Genomic DNA, 25,050 nt, shown 5'->3' on the forward strand with positions numbered 1-25,050 from the left:
CAAGGTCCCAGAAGTGTGATCCGCAACCATCAGACATTTATGGCATATGTCTGTTGGGAGACCCCCTTTTAAAGTAAACTTGTGAAAAACTGAATAATAATTTCTGCTTCTGTATAGTGGCGAGCGATCATTACTTCCCACACCTTTTCATCATGTCGGCAGCACAGGGAGATATGCTGCCGACCACTACTATTTTTAAAGTTGCATAAAAAAGCAGATCAGCCGATGAACGAGTTTGCTGATTATACAGAGCAATGATCGGGAACAACTGTTCATGTGAACGGTCGTTTGCCCAATCCTTGGCCAGTGTAAAAAGGCCATAACTCTTCCTTCGAGATTTCGTGTCGTATTTCCGTATAGAACAAAAATGCTCCATTGTTGCCAGTAATTATATTCCCATATGGCTGACACTCCTCATCACTGTACTTTTTGCGGCCTTTTAATGGTTTTTTATTTGTATTTTATTTATTTTTTCTTCAGTTTTGCAGTTCATGTCTAATCAAGAACATTCTAATGTTTTTATAGGTGATGACCAAACGTGATGAACTGGTTGTTGCACCAGCAGGTGTCACGCTAAAAGAAGCAAATGAAATCTTACAACGTAGTAAGAAAGGTATGCCAAATGTAATGTCGCAAAGCACTTAATGTAGAAGTACAATAGTGTGTCTGGAAGAACTGCATGTAAAAACATACTAAAATGTTAGCATTTTAAAGGGGTCTTTCGAGTTTATCAACAATCTGGCCAGGGGGAGGTTTGGAGGGGATGCCATTATACAATTATCTGGTTGCCAACACAGGAAGAGAATGCTCGTCCTGAGGGGCGAGTACTTGGCGCATTAGGATGAGCATTCTCGTCCTCTGTGACAGCTGTCTGTGCGCGCGATCGAGAGCGGGGCAACAGCTGTAATACACAGCCACGGCCCCGCTCTGACAGTGGAGAGGAGAGAAACATCTTCTCTCCGCCGTTAACCCCTTGAATGCCGTGATAAAAGCTGAGCGCGGCGTTCAAGGAAGGGGGACTGCACTTTGATCGCATCACAGAAAATAACTGACGTGATCAAAGCCCATAACTTGTATGGCCAGACAGCCCAGGGTCCATTGAAGGACCCCAGGGCGGTCTGAACATATTTCCTGTTAGGGCATACTGAGGTATGCCCTAACAACTGCCTGTCTACAATCAGTAACAGTTACAAAATCAAAATGATAAATCCCTTTATGGGATTAAAAAAAAAAAGCTAAATGAATGTAAAAAACAATGAATGATAAATAAATAAATAAAAGTTAAAAAAAAATACACAAACACATTTTTTTATAATACACTCTTTAAAATATAAGTTATCAAAACATGAAATAATAGAGACATATTTGGTATCGCCACGACCGTAACAACCTGTACAATAAATGTATAACATTATTTAGGATGATCGGTGTATGGTGTAAAAAAAAAAATAATAAAATATATTAAAACTGCAGCGAACTGCTTTTTTTTTTTTTTTTCTGCATTTTCGCCAAAATAAAAATTTAGAGAAATTAAGCGATTATGTAGATACCATTTTTTGGTACAAATACATTAAGTACAACTTGTCCCGCAAAAAACAGTCTCATACAACTACGTCGTACAAAAAAAATAAGAGTTATGATTGTCGGGACGCAAAGAGGGAAATCTAAAAAAAAATTGTTCTGTCCTGAAGGCCAAAATTGGCCGTGTCCTTAAGGGGTTAAAACACCTTAAGCCCCTATTGCACCGGCCGGTGCAGAGCGCGCCGATCGGTGCTCATTTGCTTCTGTCACAAAAAGCTACTCCGATCGTTCGTCCCCACACATTATCGTGTCAGCAGTGCGTCTCCCTGTTTATACAGGGAGATGTGCTGCCGATAACTATAATATTTGACATTTTTCAAAGTATACGATCAGCCGATGAACGAGCGTTTGTTCGTTCATCTGCTGATCGCTGCCCTGTTTACATAGGGCAATTACCGGCAACGAGTTCGATGAACGCTTATCTGCCCGATAATAGCCTAGTGTAAAAAACCCCTTTACTCTCCTGACAAAGCCCCTAGGCCAGCACAGCCTCTCCAGTCCTCCCCGCCGTTCTTGGTTGACAAGGCTGCAGCGATGTGTCCGTATACCCACATGATCGCAGTAGCCAATCACTGGCCTCGGTCCTGTGCCATAAACCACGGTCTCCTTTTATTAAGTATTTCTCTGTCACCAACACACACGCGCGCAGGCTGTTCTACTGTGAACCGCTGCTACGTGTGTCGGATTGTATACAGTATGGAACAATCCGCGTTTGCATGAGTCCTGCAGCTGATTGGCAGGATTGCCGAGAGTTGGCCCCTCCCTGATTAGATACTACTGGCCTATCAGAAGAACAGACCAATTTATTTTCTCTGGATAAACCCTTTAACTCAAGAAAGCATTTTAGGGATATACTTTTACATATATATTTTTTTCTTCTGCGTCAGCAGCTGTGTTTTGGCTGGCAATCTGTGGTTTTCCAAATAAGGGTAGTTAGGTTTTTTTGCAAATTGCATAGCATATGTACACCAAAAGTTATTGACTTAGGCCTCACGCCCACTTCAGTGTCTTTCTAAAGGGTGCTAGCTGTTTTTCTGACAGCTAGCACCCTGACCCATTCATTTCAATGGGGCCATGCACACTTCAGTTTTTTTTGACGGTCCCGCTGCTCCGTTCCGATCCAAAGTAGAGCATGTCCTACTTTGGTCCGAGATTCCGTGACCGTGAGGCCCATACAAGTCAATGGGGCCGTCAAAAAAACTGAAGGCACACGGAAGGCATCCGTGTGTGACGGAGCCGTTGCCTAGCAACGGCCGGGCAGAAATATATTACACTAATCGGCAGCCACTTGTCTCTATCAATCACTTATAGAGACAAGAGGCTGCTGATTAAAAATAAAAAGCAGTTCATACGTACCCGGTCGTTGTCTTGGTGACGAGTTCATCTTCTTCCACCAGTCCGACCTTCCTTTCTGACGCTGCAGCCTGTGATTGGCTGCAGAGGCCGCTGCAGCCTGTGATTGGCTGCAGAGGCCGTCAAATGGGATGAAGCGTCATCCCTGGAGGCCGGCCTTCTGACATCATCCTGTCGTGCGTGACAGCCACTACAGCCTGAGATTGGCTGCAGCGGTGACATGGATAAAACTTCATCGCTGGAGGCCGGACAGGAGGAAAGTAAGTATGAACTTATTTTTTATTTTTATTTATTTCATTAAAATGTTATTTTCCGAGCACAGTGCATGGTACTGTCCAGGGTGCTTGAAGAGTTACCGCCGATTAGTGCAGCCCATTAACTCTTTCAGCACCTTGGACAGTACCATGCTCGCCGCACAGAAACGGAAACACGGAGTGCACACAGCCGTTAAAACGGGCACACGGATCCGTCACAAACGGCCGTGAAAACGTTGTCGGAAGTGTGCACGAGGCCTTAGTGTAAATTATTTTCTCAAAGTCTGCAAGTTACATAACCTTTATTGTATGTGAAATGCAATTAAATAGGCCTAGTATCAGTTCTACCTCAACCGTTAATATTAATATCTTACAGAATTTATTTAGCAAATTTATATTTCAGCCATTATTAACACATTGCCATTTAAATGACGTGCAAATACTGACCGCATTCACAAATAAAATATTAATCATGCAAGTATTTTGCCCTTAGGCATAAGGCCACTCTAAATACGAAATTTGTACGCTATTGTTACATTGGAAATTGTGCGCAATCCAACAATAGGCCATTGTAGGTTCTGCAATGAGCACATCTGTCAATCTGAAGGACCTGCCACTTGCTGAGTTAGTATGCATTAACGGTGCTTACATTTCTCGGGGATGTAAAACATTTTCTCATAGAAAAGGCATTGACCTGCCAGTAAGAATATGCTGCCCAATTTACAAACCGCGTGTTAGAGTTTAAGGCCCTGTTCACACGGAGTTTTTTGCAGGAGGAAAATTCCTCCTGTAAAAACTGACCCTGGAGGTTTTCATGTTTGACGTGGTTTTTGACGTGGTTTTTGACGTGGTTTTCCAGGCGGTTTTTCAGGCTGTTTTTGCCGAGGTTTTCACACGCATGAGGCTGGGTTCACACAACCATGTTACGTCCATAATGTACGGAACGTATTTCAGCCGGAAGACCCGGACCGAAGACAGTGCAGGGAGCCGGGCTCCTAGCATCATAGTGATGTACGACACTAGGAGTCCCTGCCTCTGCGTGGAACTACTGTCCCGTACTGTAATCATGATTACAGTACGGGACAGTTGTCCTGCAGCGAGGCAGGGACTCCTAGCGTCGTACATCACTATGATGCTAGGAGCCCGGCTCCCTGCACTGTCTTCGGTCCGGGTCTTCCGGCTGAAATACGTTCCGTACATTACAGACGTAACATGGTCGTGTGAACCCAGCCTGACAGCCTTCTGTCAACGGATCTGTCACCATTGAAATGAATGGTGATGCAAACGGAACTTACTTCACACTTGCCTTTCCGTTGAGGGGTTCCCCTGACTGAAAGCACCGACGGAACCCCTCAGCGGAAACCACGCTGATGTGAACAGGCCCACATTAAAAAAAAAAAAAAGTATACTTACTTCTTGAATCAATTTCCCAACATCAATGTCCATTCGGTGGTACACCTCTGCTGTCGTCATGTCTGTTCCTGAAATGTTAAAAAAAAATAAAAAAAGAGATGACATACATGAACAACTGCATAACAGAATTAAAAAATTAAAAATAAAAAAATAGAAAAAAAAAATAGAAAAAAAAAATCTAAAAAATAAATCAGAAAAAAAAATTCTAAAAAAAAAAATGCACAGCTCCATACATGTATAGCATGTATGGAACATAGGAGCAAGTGCACTTGTATTTGGATGCAGGACTTCGGTTTTCTGTATCCCTGAGTTCTGTCCACGATGTTTTTCAGCCTCCACGAGCAGACAGGAAATAACAGCCCCTTTCTGGGCTGGACTAGCAGCAGGAGACGACTCCTGCAAGAAACTCCTCCAAAACTCTCGGCAATATACTCGTCAGAAAACACCTCACTAGTTCGAGGTGTTTTTTGACGTGTCCCCATTGCTTTCAATGCGGTTTTGGACGCGGAAACCGCATCAAGAAGGGTCATGTCCCTTCTTTTTGCCGCGAGGCGTTTTTTTACTCGCGGTAAAAAAACGCCTCCGTCTCCCATTGAAATCAATGGGAGTCATTTTGGGTCGTTTTTGGCGCGTTTTCCGACGCGTTTTCCGCGTCAAAAAACGTGTCAAAAAACTCCGTGTGAACAGGCCCTAAGGGGTTTCCAGGATTAGAAAAACATGACTGCTTTCTTCCAAAAGCAGCGCCACACCTGTCCATTGGTTGTTTGGTATTCCAGCTAAGATCCATTGAAGTGAATGGGGCTGAACTGCAATACCACACACAACCTGTGGATAGGTGTGGTACTGTTTTTTTGGTAGAAGGCATCCATGGTTTTTCTTCTGGAAAACCCATTTAATGTTTAACTTTATAGGAAATGGCTGTTTTGCTGAGCAGCTGCAGCAAATCCAGAGGGCATCTTCCTCCTCCCACTGTCGGGGATTGACAGCTAGAAATAAGCAAATCAGTGAAAATTTGTCTTGTCAGTTTTTCTGAATTTTGTGTAATATGGAGCCATATAGAAGATGATGGTTACATAGTTAGTACATCATGTTCAACCAAGGGATGGTTGCAGATAAACGAATCAGTATTTCAGCCACTGTCCTTCTTTTTTTTTTTTTGGACTCCATAATAGAAAATTCCCCCACTAGCAAAATGCTGACTATGCAAATATCCCCTGATTGACTCCTCTATTGACCTCTTACCCCGTCTGTAATAAATGGCTTTGAGTTAATATCTTTTGGATGTTGCCTGTTCTAATCGCAGGACCACATAACGGTCTGTACGTATACCTATACAAACTTAAACTAGTGCGTGAGCCTTCAGCACCATGCACAGGTGTGTGTGGGCAATGAAGTCCTAATTTTTGCGTGTGGCATTGTGACCCTAACTTAGGGGGGAAAAAACTTTTAAATCGCAGAGAAATGCATGAAATTTTTTGTTTTTACTAAATAAATCTTGAAATAGTATGTTTTTAAATTAAAAAAAATGCAGTTGACTTTTTTTAATCCTGCTCTTAAAACTGCCACTAAGCAGTCCTTTCTATTATAATTTTAAAAAGACCCTTAATGGTTAAGACAGGGAGGCATTAAAGAGAACCTTTCACCTGACCATACATGTGCAGCATGTAATGGGCAGGGCTGCACAATCCATGGGGCACTTTTACATTTATTTTTTTTTCTACCTTCCTTCGTTATTTAGATATTGGTGCAGTTATATTTGGCGCCCGATATTTAAATAACCCCCTGAACTATCAATGGGGCGTGTAATGGCAAGGGGGCGTGTAACATTGCTGTGACACTGTCCAATCAGCTACGGACAGTATCACCGCTAGAGCTGAAGAGTAAAGAGTGTGTGCCTCCGCATGCTCTCTCTTCAGCTGTCGGGAGACAAGGACAAGACTGATCTTTCGCGAGAGATCAGTCTTGTACTTGTCTGCCAAACTGGCAAGGGGGTGTGTCACCGCTGCAGACAGCGCAAGAGTTCTCCTCTCTCCAGCTCTTACACAGTCCGCAGCGGTGACACACCACCTTGCCAGTTTGGCGGACAAGTACAAGACTGATCTCTCGCGAAAGATCAGTCTTGTCCTTGTCTTCCGAGAGCTGAAGAGAGAGCATGCGGAGGCACACACTCTTTACTCTTCAGCTCTAGCGGTGATACTGTCCGTAGCTGATTGGACAGTGTCACAGCAATGTTACAAGCCCCCTTGCCATTACACGCCCCATTGACAGTTCAGGGGGTTATTTATATAAAGTGCCCCAGGGTTTGTTCAGCCCTCCCCATCACATGCTGCACATGTATGGGCAGGGGAAAGGTTCTCTTTAATTGATATGTTCACACGATCAGGATTTGCACTAGGCAAATCCACCGTGAATTTTGAAGAATATCTGCATTTGAAACTCTAATTTCCGCCATTGATGGGCTTGCGGATCCATACACAGATTAGCTCTTGTTTTTATAGGCTAATCTGTGGCTTTTCAGGACGGATTCTGTGTCAATGAGCCTGCTGTACATTTTCTTTTTTTTTTATTTTTATTTTGGTGTGAATTGGGGCATAACGTACCACATTAGCATGCATTGCAGGCGGAATGCTAGCAGATCTAGGCACTAATTCCACAACATTTTTCTAGTGGATTGTGAGGTAGTAGAGCTGCATCTAGTGTTTGCAGACCACTGCAGAGCCGTAATGGAAAAGATTCAATGGTTAAATGGAAATTCTATAAATTCTCATCAACTAACGTTCAACAGTCTCGTGCAGTAAAGTACAGCTGTGGCAAAACTGCAACATAACCATAGCGTCAGTCTTTCTTTTGATATCGGCCATACCAATGTTTTCAGTGCAATGCAATACAATACTAGTGGTGATAGACAAATTTATATACTGTGGTTTTCTGATGGCCAGAAGCCCCCCCCTCCCCCAAATTCAACAAAGGTTTTCCAATGTATTTGAAAAGTAGGGTTACCGGCACGATTTGGTCTGTGGAATTAAAAACATGGGGATGTTTCAAAGATGTGGGATTTGTTGTAAATATTAGTCTTGACTAGTTGAGGGGGAGGGTATGATTGGCTTTTTACATTGCAGTATTGTGGTATTGTCTTACATGAATCTTTTGGAATTGCTCATTGACCAAAGGTAAGCAGGATCCTGGAGCAGATCCCTTCATCCTCAACATCAATGCCCCCTGGCTCCTCCCTGTGAATAAGGGGGAGGGGCATATGCCAGAAAAGACTGCAGAAGTCGATTGTGGTGGTAAGGATATGCTTGGCAAGCTCAGAACGGAGGTGGTTTCAGGAAACAATTTCCTTTTAATGTGTTTTTTTTTAAATATTTTGTAGTATTTAGAATCTTGAGAAGCAAGGTTTTGAGAAATGTTACTATGTAATGGGCTTTTGCTTGCTTTCTGTATGACTGGGTATTGGCAGAAAAAAGTAAGTATCGGGGCTCATAACAAATCCGATGTTACACACAACTATTACATAACAAAAATGATCTCAGGGGATTATGTTAAAAAGCAATTAGAGTAACTTACAACCGCTTGTTTTAGTAATTGTAATGCTTTTCTGGTGTCCTTCGTGTTGACATGCTCATGTAGTCTTTTGGCATTGCTTTCTGGCTTTACTAAGGCTGCTAACATGCCATGCAATATGTGGCCTTGCGTGTCTCCTTTCTGATGGCTTTAAAAAGTAGGACCTTTTTGCCTTTCACAACAGGAAAACTGCCAATAGTGAATGACAGCGATGAGCTTGTCGCTATTATTGCCAGGACTGATTTGAAGAAGAACCGAGACTACCCTCTTGCCTCAAAGGACTGCAGAAAGCAGCTGCTGTGCGGTGCTGCTGTTGGAACCCGAGAAGATGACAAATATCGACTTGATCTTCTCATGCAAGCTGGAGTTGATGTTGTTGTCCTGGTATGTATAGGATGTGGGTTTTCTTTTTCTTTCTTTGGGTCTGTTTTTGTGCGCTCGTGATACTTGTGTTTCTAGCCACAAAGGGTATGTATGTATATAAAATCAATTGTGTGTGTGTTTTAATGCTAAATAGATTTACAGTTAAAGGTTTTCTTTCCCTCCACTGACAGGATTCCTCACAGGGTAATTCCGTGTATCAGATAAATATGATCCACTACATCAAACAAAAATATTCTGATCTACAGGTGGTTGGTGGAAATGGTAGGTGCTTAAACTCTATTGAAAGACCATTACATATGTGCAGCCATGGTTTTTGATTTGCTAGAACTTTAGTTTCCGTCCCAGACCTGCCAAGGCTAAGCGACATTTCATGATCTTCCTCGATTAAGGGTGTTATTCTTTTTTTGAATCTTTTGTCTGATAGTTGTGACTGCAGCACAAGCAAAGAATCTTATTGATGCGGGTGTTGATGCCCTGCGTGTAGGAATGGGGTGTGGATCTATATGTATTACCCAGGAAGGTAAGAGGAACAGATTTTTTTTTTAACCTATATTTTAGTAATTGAATAGTTAAAGGTTGTCCCGCAATCAGATGTTTTTATCTAAGGCACAGGATATTATCAACTAATGAATGAAAACTGCCTCAAGCAGAAATAAACTTACCCTGAGTTTCTAGTCTATGTATTTTATCCCCTCTTCTCCTGTGCGTGCTTCTCTTTTCAGTCAGCAAACTGAGCCGTTTCGTTAGGGTGTGTTCACATCAGCGTCCGGTGTCCATCGGTTTCATTCGATCTATCCGTCTGAGGAACCGTTGAAATGAAAGCCAAACGGAAACGCGTTATCATTGATTTTAATAATGCTTCCATTGTAGTTGGTTTCCGATCTGTAAGGTTGCAGTTTTTCGTGGAAACAATAGCTTTGGTGACTACGCTATTTCCGCCAATAAACCTGGAAACTTTACAAAACTGTAATGGAAACGAAAGCTAGGGTCTCCGTTTGACTTTCCGTTCCTCAGACAAAGGTTGAACGGAACCGATGATGTAAACAGGCCCTTACTCCTACCACTTGATCGACTATTCTTGCTGGAAACTACAGTTCCCAGAAGCAGTTGGTGGCTCTCCCGGCTCTTCTTTGGCACAAACTGCTGCAGCTGTCAAACAGCCAAAGGAGGCAAAGCAGAGAGATCCAGCTGTTTGTTCTCCCTTGGCTGCACAAGGAAAGCCAGCTATTGACTAGGGAGGAAGAACTGCGCATGCTTGACCCAGTGAAGATCTACAAGAGGAGGACATGTCCTGTAGCAACAGCGGTTAAACACAGGACTTTCATGGGTTCGTAACGTGGGTGTGAAGACGGAAATGGTAGTGTTTCAATAATTGAATGTATCTTGAAAATAATTATTTTAGGTTTAGAACACACGGCTGCCGATGTGATTTTGAAAATACTCCTTTGAATAAAAAAAATGTTAGTTTATACTTTGGTTTAAAAAAAAAAAAAATTTACACTTTTGTTTTGACTATCACATTATCTGAGCAGTATCAGAGTTGCTTAACCAAAGGCTATTTTTCACATTAAAAAAAAAACTTGCAGCAATTTGTGATACTGGTAATCAGAACTTAACAGCAATTGTTTGAGACTGACGTGTCCTTTTTTTTTTTTTTTTTGTTTTGTTTATATGAAATTGATCAAATGGAATATTCTCATTTACAGTTATGGCCTGTGGTAGACCCCAGGGAACGGCAATATACAAAGTTGCAGAGTATGCCCGCAGATTTGGCGTTCCAGTTATAGCAGATGGTGGCATTCAGACAGTGGGACATGTTGTGAAAGCTTTGGCTCTTGGAGCTTCCACAGGTAAATCTAACAAAATAATTGGCCAGTCCAACAGTTTTTTTGTTTACGGTTTTTGATCACGGAAAAAAACAGCCCCGATAAAATTTATGTGTAAGTGCTGAAAGTCAGAGAAGGCGGTCTTACAGTTTTTGTGCAAGACCCCATATGACAATGACCATTATCAGAGCAAATTCACTTTATCATTTTGCCTATGGGTAATACCCAATTTTGATTGTCCTAAAAGGTCAGGATCGAAATCTTCAGGCTGTTAAAAAAAAAAAAAAACGGAGATTCATATGGATGAAACAACTGTGTGGCTTCCATGTCATTTATTTTTCTCATCCAATTTATTTTATTTTTAATACTAGGGCTTTTTATTTTTTATTTTTTTTTTCCTCCTCCTGCCTTTTTTCTTTAGCAACTGATCCATGAAAAATGGACCACACACACACACACACGAATGTCTTCAGTGTGCTGGCTTTTTTTTTTTTTGTCCAAGCCCATATACTTTAATGGGAGAGTCTGTCCTGCAACAATGGACTACAATAGGGCATGCTGTGAGTTTCTCGCAATGGACACGCTGCATAAAAAAAAATAAAAGGATGTGTGACTAGCGCTATAGATTTTCATTGGTCAGTGTGCTGTCCGTTGTTGAAATGGACAACACATGGACGAGAAATCCGTTTGTGTGAATAAGGCCTTAGAGAGTTCAAGCATTACATGTCACAAGGACAGTTTATGAAAGGGTGTATTTAAAGGGTAACTAAGCGTTCAACTTCTGACATGTCCGTGACCTGTCAGACGTCTTGATCGATTGGGGTCCGAGCGCCCCACCGATCGCTAGAACGAAGCTGCAGAAGTGTTGTAGCGGTGTACGGGCCCATAGACTTTCTATTGAGTCCATACATAGGCATTCCGAGAAAAGCTGAACAGAAATGAAGCGGCTCAGCGCCCACACGAGAGCTTCTGCTACTTCGTTTTAGCGATTTTTGTGGCAGTCTCAGTGCGCCGACCCCCCCCCCCCCCCTTCCCACCAATCAAAGCTTCTGACATGTCAGAAGTTTGAACGTTTAGTTACCCGTTTAATGTTTGTCCAGAAGTTTTGTTTAAAGTATGTACATCGCACGACCATTATCTTGACTATGTAACCGATTTATATTCAGATTATTTATTTTTTGTCAAGGAGCAAAAACTGTATATTTATGTATGGGCACAGTTAGTGTCTTAAGGGCTCGGCACCTCCGTGTTTGTGCAGATGACGGAGCTCGGTTAACCTATGAAATCAGCCATTTGGAGCACAATGATGTAAGCCCACTAGTAACAAATAAGCGGTTTGCTGTGATATCCACATAATTACTGCAGGAATTTAGTTTCCTATCTTGCACCTCTTGGAATGGAGCAAACTTAAATGGGCAATAACTTTTCAAACAATTTATGCTAATCTAATAATATACATAAAATAGATTAAGTTTGATTTACTCACTTTTAAAATGTAGTCCTAATATCCAAAGCAAATTCTGTGTGAAGTTACTGCCACTAGTTGTCTCCCTTCCTGTAATCTGCTGTCCACCCCCTGTTGTCAGTCAGAACCTGGTTACAGATCAGAATTGATGGACTGTAGAAGGTGAGGGTGTGTCTCTTCACTGCCTGTCTCTACAAGTCTATTCAGGGGGGAGCAGGGGGAGGAAGCAGGAGCACAGTGAGAGACAGTCTGCTGGTAGGATTTCTATGTCACCCCAGTGCTGGGTTCTCCACTGGACTGCTGTATAATGTACTCCATACTGCTGCAGCTTCTATTTATGTGATAGATGGGCGAGCAGGATTCTGCACTTGTATGTGTAGAAGACATGATAGCAGGATCTACCCACTAGTTCAGAGAGAACTGAGAATTGGGGCCGGTTCACATCAGCGTTGGCTTTCCGTTCAGGGGTTCCGTCGGAGGTTTCAGTCGTTGAACCCCGCAACGGAAAGTCAAACGGAAGCCACAGCTTCTGTTTGCATCACTATTGATGTCAATGGTGACGGAAACCTTTCAAATGGTTTCCGTTTGTCACCATTCCAGCAGGTTTCTGTTTTTTCAACGGAATCAATAGCGTAGTAGATTCCGTCAAACTGAAACCTGCCAGAACGGTGACAAACAGAAACCATTTGAAAGGTTTCCGTCACCATTGATATCAATAGTGATGAAAACGGAAGCGAAGGTTTCCGTTTGACTTTCCGTTGCGGGGTTCCACGATGGAAACCTCAGACGGAACCCCTCAACGGAAAGCCAACGCTGATGTGAACAGGCCCTTAGAGGGGTACCAACTACAAGGGGTAGGAAGTTGTTCTTTACAACTTCTGAAAGGCAAAGTGGTAATGTGCTCAGACCTGGTCAGGATCAGGGATGAGCAATAATTTTTGCCTGTCTAGCCTCAATTTGCTGGTCCATAGAATTCCATTGGAGATGAAATTTTTCTCAGAAATTTGACAACCATGAAACCTTATTCTGGTGAATTCACCAAAGGATCATCATAAGTGGCAAATCGGCAAAACACAAATTGGGCAAAAAATGACAACCCCCTCTCTAGCCAGGAGCCTTAAGTTTTACTGTGATTGGTTGCTATAGGAAATAAGGTGATATATTTCCCTAAAGTAGACAGGACATTTTTTAATTTTCCTAATGTCTATTTGAGAGATTTTATATTTTGGTCTCTTATTACTTCATGTTTCTGTATAGATCCTCTAACTTGCTGGGGTCTTAACACCGTACCATAGCTGGTAAGATTGTAAAGACACAAGTCTTGCGAGTTCAACCTATTCTGCAGTGTTAATATAGAGGAAGGCAAAGCAACCTTTATTCCTCATCTTGGAGGGGAGTGGGGATTCCTTTTCTAACTTTGACTTAGTGATTTTGGTTTTACTTGAAAATAACAGGACATTTTAGACCTTTGTGTTAATGTTTACTTTTTAATCTAAATAGTGATGATGGGCTCCTTGTTGGCTGCAACTACAGAAGCACCTGGGGAATATTTCTTTTCTGATGGTGTGAGACTGAAAAAATACAGAGGAATGGGCTCACTGGATGCCATGGAGAAAAATACTAGTAGCCAGAAAAGATACTTCAGGTCTCCTTAAATGTTTTATTTTCCACACGCACACACGTTTATGAATTGTTTTCCCAAGTCATGCAACCCCTACATTCCAACTGTCCTGTGTTTTTGGTGTACGGTCCCACGAAATGGACCACAAAGGGGCTGAAGCTTTTGAAAATATGCCCAAAGTGGGCTTTTCTGGGATGGTCGGTGGCAGGGCTTAAAGCTGTTCTGCAAATGTGGATTCAAATGTTGGAAGGTATGATCAAACCAAACCTAGAGAAAGCTGGCTTTAATCTTTTCTTTTTCGTTACATTGGGGGACACAGACTGTGGGTATATGCTGTTGCGACTAGGATTCTTGACACTAAGAATTGAAAATTGTGGCCCCTCATACAGACACTGAGCTAATTCAGTCTAAGCTTAGTGTCTGTAGGAGGCAGACGCTCCTGCTACTATAGCAGAGTCTTTCCTTTTTTTTTTAGTGTGGGTTTTTCTTCCCATTTTAGCTGGGAAACAGGGTTGACCAGAAGTCTCCCTGTTATCCCCTCCATGGCCGTTGTCCCCCTGCCTATGAAATGAGGTGGGACAAGAGTGTCCACTCCTATCACCCACCAGCCGAAGGAGAACTCCTCTCTTGATGCTGCTTGTCTCGTGCTTCAGCCTCTACCATTGCTATTTGCAGGACAACCTGTCTGAAAGTTTGGTCCGCAGATACGGTTTCCAAGAACTCTAACTGCACTTCCTTTTTCTGGTTACCGTTTCTTCAGGAACAAAAACGAGACCAGTCTCTGAATCTGCTGATGGCAAGAGAACTCCCCTCCCATGTACAAGGTCAAACGGACCACCCCTGTCAAGAAGGCATGTCCTCGTTTTTGGTCCTTTCGTGAGTTTTTCCAGCACTCTATCTTCCAGACAACCATCCAACCAGGACCAGAAGGCCAAACTATCCTTTTAAAGCTTGCCCCTCCTTGCAACCACGACTTGCCAAGGCAGGACCTGGCAAGCCAGACTCCGCTTAAGGGTGCACCTCTGCTTAGTTCAGGTGGGGGAGAAACATCTGTACTTCAAGGATGTCTGGCTCTCCCACATTTCAGATGTTTCTTCCAGTCCACTCTCTCCTGGGCGGCCAGCTTTATTCAAGCAATCGACTCTGCTTCTTCAAGGAGGCATTATTTAGGTACCTCGAACCAAAGGTTTCCGGGGTTCTACTCCAACCTTTTTGTTGTGCCAAAGCAGCACGGCTTGGTTTTGCCCATCCTAGACCTCTAGCGAGTAAGTCAAGGTCCGCCATTTCCGCATGGAAGTTTTCTGATCCGTTATCTCTTCCATGGGACATAGTTTCTTTCTTCAGTGGACATCAGGAACTAGTGTCTGCATGTTCCTATTTGCCAGTCCCACCAGCGCTTTTTGCCCTTTGCAGTGCCTCATCACTATTACCAGTTTGTGGCTCTTCCATTCGGGCTGGCTACAGCACCGAGAGTCTTCACAAAAATTCTGTCTGTGGTGATGGTGCTTCTTCGAATCAGGAGGTGTCTGTCACTCTGTACCTGGATGACCTCTTGATCAAGTCTCCTATCAGGGAGGACAACGTGACTGTGCTCCAGTTCACTCTAGACATCTTGTGCCAGTTCGGTTGGATTGTCAAGCGCTCTAAATTCTGCCTCTTTCCATCCCAGAAGATTGTATTCTTGGGCATGGCCTTTAAGACTGGGTTTACATGAGCATGTTACGTCCGTAATGGACGGAACGTATTTCAGCCGCAAGTCCTGGACCCAACAAACTGCAGGAAGCCGGGCTCCTAGCATCATAGTTATGTACGATGCTAGGAGTTCCTGCCTCTCCGTGGAACTACTGTCCTGTACTGAAAACATGATTACAGTACGGGACAGTTGTTCTGCAGCGAGGCAGGGACTCCTAGCATCGTACAGAACTATGATGCTAGGAGCCGGGCTCCCTGCAGTGTGTTCGGTCCGGGACTTGCGGCCAAAATACGTTCCGTCCATTACGGACGTAACATGCTCGTGTGAACCCAGCCTAACTGTCAGCACGAGTGTTCCTTCCCCAAGATAGGTTGTTTGCAACGAGGGAATCCTTTCCTGAAGGACAAACTGCTTGGCTGACCTCTCTCCATTTTTGCATAAGGGTCCTTGGAAACCATTGTGTGGCTCAATCGTAGCCATTCCCTTCACAGTTCCACATTCACCCTCTTAAATGAGCAATCCTATCCAATGTACCTGTTCTCTGGACTTACATCAACATCTTTCCTCTGGCTGTCTGTCGAACAACCCAGTGATGGATCTCCTTACCAGCCAGTCCCTGCCGTCTCTCCCTCCATCTACTGAACTGGCAGATCCTCTCCACAGATGCCAGTTTTAAGGAGCGTGGAGGAACATTTTGTAACCCTGACATCTTAGGGGCTGTGGTCTCCACAGGAATCATCTCTTCCCTACAACCTGCTAGAGTTGAGAGCCATCTTCCTTTGCATGCTGCACTGGACATTGGTCCTGCCAAACGGACGATGTCACGGACATGGCTTATCTCAAACACCTAGGCGGGACTTTAAGCGAAGCAGTAATGGCAGAGGACGCAAAGATTCTCACTTGCTCTGTCGGCAGTATGTGTTCCCAGGGTCGACAACTAGGTCGCAAACGTCCTCATTAGCAAAAAGGTGCATCCCGGGGAGTGGTCTCTCCAGGAGGTCTTCGACCAGCTGTCTCTCAGATGGGGCAAACCGTATATGTTCATGACGACATCAAGGTTCTCTAATTAATCTCCAGAGTCCTATTCTGTGGACGCCCTTGTGGCTCTGTGGACCTGCTTCAGGCTCCTGTATATATTTGCTCCTCTGCGCCTCTGCTCCACTGACCGTTTAAGGTCAAACGGATTCCGGCCATCCTGGTAGTGTCAGATTGGATGCATTGTTGCTGGTACGTGGACGTAGCGTCCCTGCTGGCCAATGTCCCTTAAATCTTGTGTCTGCGTCCCTACCTTTTTCAGGGACCTTTTTCAGGGACCTTTTCCATCAGAATTTAACGACGTGACTGAGGCCGCCGTTCTGAGGGCTCGTGGGTTATTCTTACCATGCTCAAGGCTTGAAAGTAGGCCTCCAAGGTGAGATGATAAATGCAGGTTGAGGAAGGCTTCCATCATTTTGCTGTCCTTTTGTCCATCTTCCAGATATCTGAGGGAGCGTGCTCTCCACAACCTGGATGTTTTCCAAGCCTTCTGGACTTCGTTCTGTAACTGCTTTCTTCCGCAGATTAGATTCCTTGCTCATGCTTCCGGAGGGTCCCAGTAAGGCGTTGGCGTGCCTCTAAGCCCTCTTTCACTCGATGGCTTTTTGTGAGGCTTATTGTGTTCGGCGTAAGGTACCCTGTTTTTGGATCATGACCCACTCTACCAGAGCAGTTGGGGCTTCCTGGGCTATGCACATCAAGCTACTGCTTCAGGTGTGCAAGGTAGCTACATGGTCTTTCTTGCACACTTTTGTTAAGTACTATTTTGTGCAAACCTTTGCTTCTGCAGACTCTTCCCTTAGACTCAAGCTCTTACAGGTATCTGTGGAATAGGTGACCTGTCTTTACTTTCTGGGGACTGCTTTAGGACGACCCAAGGTCTGTGTCCCGCAATGTAACGAACGAGAGAATTGAATTTTTTTGTTTTTGACTATTCTCCGTATAATCCTTTTTCTCATCCAATTCATTGGGGGACACCTCTCCAACACACTTGTTCAAGGTTTTTATATTTGTCAATTGGAAGGATTCTCCTGTCTGTAAGCAATAGGAGAAGTAGAAATGAGGTAAGTCAAAACAATAGACTGAATATGCTCAGTTTTTGTAGATGGGGTATATCTTGTAGGAGGGGCCACGATTTTGGAATCTTAGTGTCAAGCCTCCTAGTGGCAATGGAATACCCTCTCTCTGTGTCCCCCTAATGAACTGGACAAGAAACTAATTTTACGGTGAGTACTCAAAAAAATCCAGTTTGTGACAGGACTGTGCTAGAATGTCTGTTTGCACTGATTGGCATAGCTTCCGACAAACCACAGAAATGAACAAATCACGTTTTAGGTTCGTACAAGTCTTTTAGCATAGCTGTTTTGAGACCTCCATTAAGGCCACTTACAATAACTAACTTTTATATGTAATTACTATTCTGTAACTGCATTTTGTATATTTTCATAACAGTGAAGGGGACAAAGTGAAAGTGGCTCAAGGTGTGTCTGGTTCCATTCAGGACAAAGGGTCCATCCATAAATTTGCACCATACCTAATTGCAGGCATTCAACATGGCTGTCAAGACATAGGGGCCAAAAGTCTTTCCATTTTACGGTAAGTAACTTTTTAGTATTGAATGCCTGTTTGGTTTTACTTCAAGTTGTGCACTTTATACGAACCTCCCTCCCTTTTATTTCTTCTACTTTTGTTAGAAGGCAGTAAGTGTTTATTTTTCCTGCGGTTACGCTGCAGGAGCATTGCCGTATTAGGCCTCATTCACACACTGTAGATTTGGCCAGTATTTTGCATCCGTATTTTGACGCAATAAGGAGTGCATGTAAAGAAAAGTGTAAATGTTTCCATTATATTTCGAACAAGGCCTTAGGACGAGTGTTCTCGTCCTGTGTGCGCGTGCACACTGTCAATCAGGAGTGTGGCAACGGCTGTAATACACAGCTGCAGCCCTGCTCTAATGGCGGAGAAAAGAAAAGCCTCTTTTCTCTGCCATTAACTCCTTGAATGTCACGATCAAAGCTGACCGTGGCATTCAAAGGGAAAATGAGCAGGGGGACCCCCCTTTTGATTGCATCACAGGGAATCCCTGTGACCCGATCGAGAGACATGCCATATATTGACAGACCGCCCAGGATCCATTGAAGGACCCCAGGGCTGTCTGTGCACAGGGAGTTGTTAGGGCATACCTCAGTATGACCTAACAGGAAATATGGTCAAACCGTACACAGGCATATACATGCCAGTACTTTAAAGTTAAAAAAAATTAAAATATAAAAATCCCCCTATGGTATTTAAAAAAAAAAGTTAATGTTAAATAAATAAAAAAGTACAAAGACATGTAAAGTTTATTAATTGTAAAAAATTTGCAAGTCCCAAAACATGAAATATACACATTTTTAGTATTGCAGACTGTAACAACCTGGACAACAAATGTATAAACATTATTTATGGTGTAAAAAAAAAAAAGGGGTTAACGGCAGAGAAAATAGGTTTCTCTTCTCTCCGCCGTTAGAGCGGGGCTTTGGTTGTGTAGTACATCCATTGCCCCGCTCATCGTGGCGCGCGGACACTGGCTCTCCTAATGCACCAAGCACCCACCACTCAAGACGAGTATTCTTGTCCCGTGCCTGCAACCAGTTAAGGGGTTCAAATAAAAGAATTGCAGCGTTTTTGCTGCAAAAGTCTCAACACATCGCTTTTTGTTGCGGTTGTTCACTCCCAATTGAATTTAATAGGGAAAACCTGCAACAGAACAGAGATTTCACAGTATGAATTTGCATGCTGCGGATTAAAATACTGCACCGCAGGTCAATTTCTGAAGTTTCTGGGTTTTTTTTTTGGGGGTTTTTTTCTCCAGACTATTTTTAGATTTATTCAAATCTTATCCACCCTTCCATTACTGTGCTACACGGCGGATTTTCCACATTGAAATCCATTGCGGGAAATCCGCAGTGTATCTGAGTTAGTTCCTACCCTTAAAGTTTTCATTGAAATGGGCTGTCTGTGCAATTCACGATAGTGCCTGGTGCATATTTGCTGCATCTTACGTTCCCACAGTTATGATTGCAATGTAATATTGTGTGCAGTGTAGGAAAACCTATACCGCTACTTATTTCATCAAAGTTAGGTTTGGCAGTTTTGATTGGAACCATTTTAATATGAAATCGTAAGCTTTTGGGCTCGATGGCCCTCAGTATTTGCCTCTTTAGAATGGAGTAGTAGCAAAGATATACTTGACAAACTCAGCAGTGACATTCCTACCAAAATCTGTTGCTTTGTCAGATTCAAGTTTAGTAAACAAATCTGAAATGTATTATTTTAGAGAAGTAATACATGGTTTCATACTTTTGTAGGTCCATGATGTATTCAGGGGAACTCAAACTGGAAAAGAGAACAACATCAGCCCAAGTAGAAGGTGGTGTACATGGTCTCCATTCGTAAGTATTACCCTTTATTCAGATGAGGTGAAATATCGGATTTACTGAATTAGTTCTTGGTGCTTTTTTTTTTTTTTTATACATTTTCTGAATACGGATTAATTTCCAAAAGTGTAGAAAAAAAACCAATGCTTTTATTTGGACTTTTTAATGTCCTTTCAGTCTCTGTTCACATCTGCGTTGCCATTTCCATTGTCCTGCTCCACCATAGGAACGAAAATAATGCAGTGATGGATCTGTTCCACCAGGTTTCCGTTGTGTCCGTTGTTTTACTGGAAAATATAGTGCAGCATGCTGCAGAGTTTTATTTTTTTTTGTTTTTTCCTGATTTTTTTTTTTACAGGATCTGCAATGGAGGGTTCTAACTGAGTCTCCAATGCATATGTGAACATAGCCTTATCTTTTTTAAAGTAATGATGATTTTGCGCCACTAATGCATGTTGTGAAAATTATATAAAATGTAAATTTTTTTTCAATATACGCCTCCATGTTTTGTAAGTCGTGTTGTGCAGTAACTTCCATTCACGTATGGTTTTCAGTTGTTACTCTTGTTGGCAGTGATTGCATGTGGCCTTTTCTAGTACAATGTTCCTTTAGAAACCTGTTATAATGTACAAGCGATGGGTCTTATCAGTCCCGATGTTTATGGTCAATGATGCATCTTTTGACATCATCATACAATTTAGTTATGAAGTTTACCCACTAAATTTGTGGGAGTAACAGATCTATTTCAAAGGGGTTTTCTCATTTAGGACATTTATGCCATTTCTATAGGATCTTCCTTAAATGTCCGATAGATGCGGTTCCCAACTCTGGGGCCCGCACATATCCCTAGAACGGGGCTCCTGCTGCTCCCTGGCCATTGTCTGATAAGGTGGTTGGGAGTATGGAAACAGCCGAGCTCACTGTGCTACGCTGTAGCTCGGTTGTTTTCAGAAACCCGGCCTGTTGTGTGCTGATGCTCTGACTGGATGCAGCGGCCGCCTCACCTGATGGGACGGGGTTGGGAGACCCCTGTACAGGAGATTGATGCCGGTCCCACCTCTAAGACCCACATCTGTTAGACATCTATGACATATCCTGTGGATCTGCCATAAATGTGTGCCCATATATTAAAGCGGATTGTGTTATGACCACTCAAATAATACCATACCCTATTCTTATTAGCTTTGTACTCAACACATTGAAAAACATGGATTTTAACTCGTACTATACATAAGTCACAAAATAGTCATAACAATTATGCGGTGTATTACTGGCTACTACATTTTACATAGAGCCTTGACATTTTCTCATGGTTTTTAGTTATTGGTGATGGGATAGATTGAAACCCCCTTAATGACCATATGGCTTTTAATCTTCTTTCTCTTTTTTTGAACATGCATCCATTCTAGATATACATTTCTGCCATGTAAGTAGTAGAGCATTTATCTGTCTTCTATTCTACATCATTATATAACATTTGACAAACCCACAAGAGAATGCAATACATTTTATATATCTAGTTTTCCTTGACAAATATACCGACCCTAGACGAAGTCTATCGACTATCTTTTATCATTGAAAAAATTTACGAACTTGTGGTCCATGCTCTTTATTCCCATGAAGAGCTCCAATGTCCTTTTGCAAAAGGTCAATTGCAAGCTGTCCACGCTGCCTACTGAGCTCTCCCCTTATTTTAACCATTCCAATATTTACTAAGACCGTAAAACTGCAAGATGGTGGCAGTTGTGTGCTCAGGTGGGGGGAGGGAGTTATAACCAGGTTAATTTTCTGTAAATTATCTCTAATTATGCCGATCTGAATCTGCACCACATGTGTAACCTTTTTCTTAAGGCTGGATTCACACGACCTATTTTCAGACGTAATGGAGGTGTTTTACGCCTCGAATTACGTCTGAAAAAACGGCTCCAATACGTCGGCAAACATCTGCCCATTACTTTCAATGGGCTTTACGATGTACTCTGCCGACGACCTGTCATTTTATGCGTCGCTGTCAAAAGACAGCACGTAAAATAACAGCCTCATCAAAAGAAGTGCAGGACACTTCTTGGGACGTTTTTGGAGCCGTTTTCTCAGACTCCAAAGAAAACCGCTCCAAAAACAGCCGTAAAAAAACGCTAGTTGCTCAAACGTCTGAAAATCGGAGGCTGTTTTCCCTTGAAAACAGCTCCGTATTTTGAGACGTTTTTGAACATAAACGTAAGCGTTTTCCAACCTCACTGCATAATGTGTTTGAATTCCTCGCCATTTTGAAGATGTCTGCTTGCTGTTAGTGAATGGGAATACTTGTGCACATTCAGAGGCAGCACCCTGTACTCCATGCATCACAGGAATCCCTGTGATGCGATTGAGGGACATACCATACATGGCCAGACAGCCCAGGGTCCATTGAAGGACCCCAGGGCTGTCTTACCATATTTCCTGTTAGGACATACCTAAGTATGCCCTAACAACTGCCTGTGTACTATCCGTGCACAGGCTAATGTACTGGCATATACAGTGAAGGAAACAAGTATTTGTTCCCTTGCTGATTTTGTAAGTTTGCCCACTGTCAGACATGAACAGTCTAGAATTTTTAGGCTAGGTTAATTTTACCAGTGAGAGATAGATTATATTAAAAAAAACAAAAAACTGAAAATCACATAGTCAAAATTATATATATTTATTTGCATTGTGCACAGAGAAATAAGTATTTGATCCCTTTGGCAAACAAGACTTAATACTTGGTGGCAAAACCCTTGTTGGCATGCACAGCAGTCAGACGTTTATTTTAGTTGATGATGAGCTTTGCACACATGTTAGATGGATTTTTGGCCCACTCCTCTTTGCAGATCATTTGTAAATCATTAAGATTTCGAGGCTGTCGCTTGGCAACTCGGATCTTCAGCTCCCTCCATAAGTTTTCGATGGGATTAAGGTCTGGAGACTGGCTAGGCCACTCCATGACCTTAATGTGCTTCTTTTTGAGCCACTCCTTTGTTGCCTTGGCTGTATGCTTCGGGTCATTGTCATGCTGGAAGAACCAGCCACGAGCCATTTTTAATGTCCTGGTGGAGGGAAGGAGGTTGTCACTCAGGATTTGACGGTACATGGCTCCATCCATTCTCCCATTGATGCGGTGAAGTAGTACTGTGCCCTTAGCAGAGAAACACCCCCAAAACATAATGTTTCCACCTCCATGCTTGACAGTGGGGACGGTGTTCTTTGGGTCATAGGCAGCATTTCTCTTCCTCCAAACACGGCGAGTTGAGTTAATGCCAAAGAGCTGAATTTTAGTCTCATCTGACCACAGCACCTTCTCCCAATCACGCTCAGAATCATCCAGATGTTCATTTGCAAACTTCAGACGGGCCTGTACATGTGCCTTCTTGAGCAGGGGGACCTTGCGGGCACTGCAGGATTTTAATCCATTACGGCGTAATGTGTTACCAATGGTTTTCTTGGTGACTGTGGTCCCAGCTGCCTTGAGATCATTAACAAGTTCCCCTAGTGTAGTTTTCGGCTGAGCTCTTACCTTCCTCAGGATCAAGGATACCCCACGAGGTGAGATTTTGCATGGAGCCCCAGATCGATGTCGATTGACAGTCATTTTGTATGTCTTCCATTTTCTTACTATTGCACCAACAGTTGTCTCCTTCTCACCCAGCGTCTTACTTATGGTTTTGTAGCCCATTCCAGCCTTGTGCAGGTCTATGATCTTGTCCCTGACATCCTTAGAAAGCTCTTTGGTCTTGCCCATGTTGTAGAGGTTAGAGTCAGACTGATTAATTGAGTCTGTGGACAGGAGTCTTTTATACAGGTGACCATATAAGACAGCTGTCTTTAATGCAGGCACCAAGTTGATTTGGAGCGTGTAACTGGTCTGGAGGAGGCTGAACTCTTAATGGTTGGTTGGGGATCAAATACTTATTTCTCTGTGCACAATGCAAATAAATATATATAATTTTGTCAATGTGATTTTCTGTTTTTGTTTTTTTTTATATAATCTATCTCTCACTGGTAAAATTAACCTAGCCTAAAAATTCTAGACTGTTCATGTCTTTGACAGTGGGCAAACTTACAAAATCAGCAAGGAATCAAATACTTATTTCCTTCACTGTGTCTGATACATGCCAGTACATTAATATTACTTTTGTTTTTAAACTTTAAATAAAAAAAAAAAATACACATACACCTTTTTTACAATAAACATTAAAATAAATCTCAATACATAAAATATACACATTCGGCATTGGCGCAGCCGTAATAACCTGTACAACTATTTTTTTGCGTCATTTATGATGTGTACGCTGTAAAAAAAAAACTGCTTTCTTTCACTTAGACCGGATTTACACGAGCGTGTGCGTTTTGTGCGCACAAAGGGTACTTAACAGCTCCGTGTGTCACCCTTGTATGATGCGTGGCTGCGTGATTTTTGCGCAACCGCCATCATTATGACACTGTTTGTAAACAGAAAAGCGCATGGTGCTTTTCTGTTTTCATTCATACTTTTTACTGCTGTTGCGCGAATCACGCGCGTGTCACGAGAGTGCTTCCGTGTGCTGCGCATGATTTTCACGCACCCATTGACTTCAATGGGTGCGTGATGCGCGAACAACGCACACAACGGACATGTCGTGAGTTTTACGCAGTGGACACGCGCTGCGTGAAACTCACGGACAGTCTGCACGGCCCCATAGACTAATATAGGTCCAATCGAGGCGCGTGAAAACCATGCGCGTTGCACGGACGTATATCACGTTCGTCTAAATAAGCCCTTATTGTGAGGCGCGAGGTGTGATGAATTTAACCTCCATGTGCCTCACGTTAATAGTAATTAACCCCATCATGTACCTTACACATTAACCCATTATGACTGAGAAACATGATGGGGTTAATTACTATTAGTGTGAGGCACATTCAAAATTCATCACACGTCGCGCCTCACCTCAGAAAATGGAAGATTTTTTTTTTTTATTATTACTGTTGGCAAAGTATCGTATTGGTATCGCAATCGCAATACTACACGCAGTATCGGTATCGAAGTTCAAATTCTGGTATCGTGACAACCCTAATATATATGACTGTCTGTGTCCTGTGTATGGTTTTTAAATGAGAAAACATGTACAAAATCCTGCTCTCAGCTGGGAAGTGGATGCAGCTGATACATCCTAAATCCGTTAGCAGTGACTGCTATCTGGCAGTTTGCTACAGTGTAGCAGTCTTGGAGTCCAGGCTGCTTAGATCTCAGAACATTGGACTGATTACAATTGTGTCTGCTTACCAGCTGAGGGCAGGACTAGGTATTTATGGTTTGCAGACTCTGAATGTAATAGTGTTCTCATTCACGAACCGGAAACACAAGCTTGATATACATAAAACCGGGAAACCCCTTTTAATCCCATCCTGATTTATGACTTGTAATTACGTCCTAGCTGTGTAGCG

At 42.8% G+C, this 25,050-nt stretch overlaps 1 protein-coding gene across 6 annotated transcripts in view; it reads left to right on the plus strand.

Annotated features, from left to right (window-relative positions):
* The window catches only part of IMPDH1 (inosine monophosphate dehydrogenase 1), a 62,378-nt gene that overhangs the window by 34,565 nt on the left and 2,763 nt on the right, over positions 1-25,050 (plus strand). For 5 of the 6 annotated variants that reach the window (XM_075857573.1, XM_075857571.1, XM_075857570.1 and 2 more), the window contains 9 exons: positions 526-613; positions 8,350-8,549; positions 8,720-8,810; positions 8,974-9,069; positions 10,256-10,399; positions 13,341-13,485; positions 17,642-17,785; positions 19,540-19,623; positions 21,018-21,034. In XM_075857573.1, coding sequence (XP_075713688.1) covers positions 526-613; positions 8,350-8,549; positions 8,720-8,810; positions 8,974-9,069; positions 10,256-10,399; positions 13,341-13,485; positions 17,642-17,785; positions 19,540-19,623; positions 21,018-21,034 — 1,009 coding nt within the window. The remainder of the gene's footprint in view (positions 1-525; positions 614-8,349; positions 8,550-8,719; positions 8,811-8,973; positions 9,070-10,255; positions 10,400-13,340; positions 13,486-17,641; positions 17,786-19,539; positions 19,624-21,017; positions 21,035-25,050) is intronic. The other variant, XM_075857576.1, reaches the window with a different exon arrangement.

The sequence above is a fragment of the Rhinoderma darwinii genome, chromosome 3 (assembly GCF_050947455.1).
Source record: "Rhinoderma darwinii isolate aRhiDar2 chromosome 3, aRhiDar2.hap1, whole genome shotgun sequence".
NCBI lineage: Eukaryota > Metazoa > Chordata > Amphibia > Anura > Rhinodermatidae > Rhinoderma > Rhinoderma darwinii.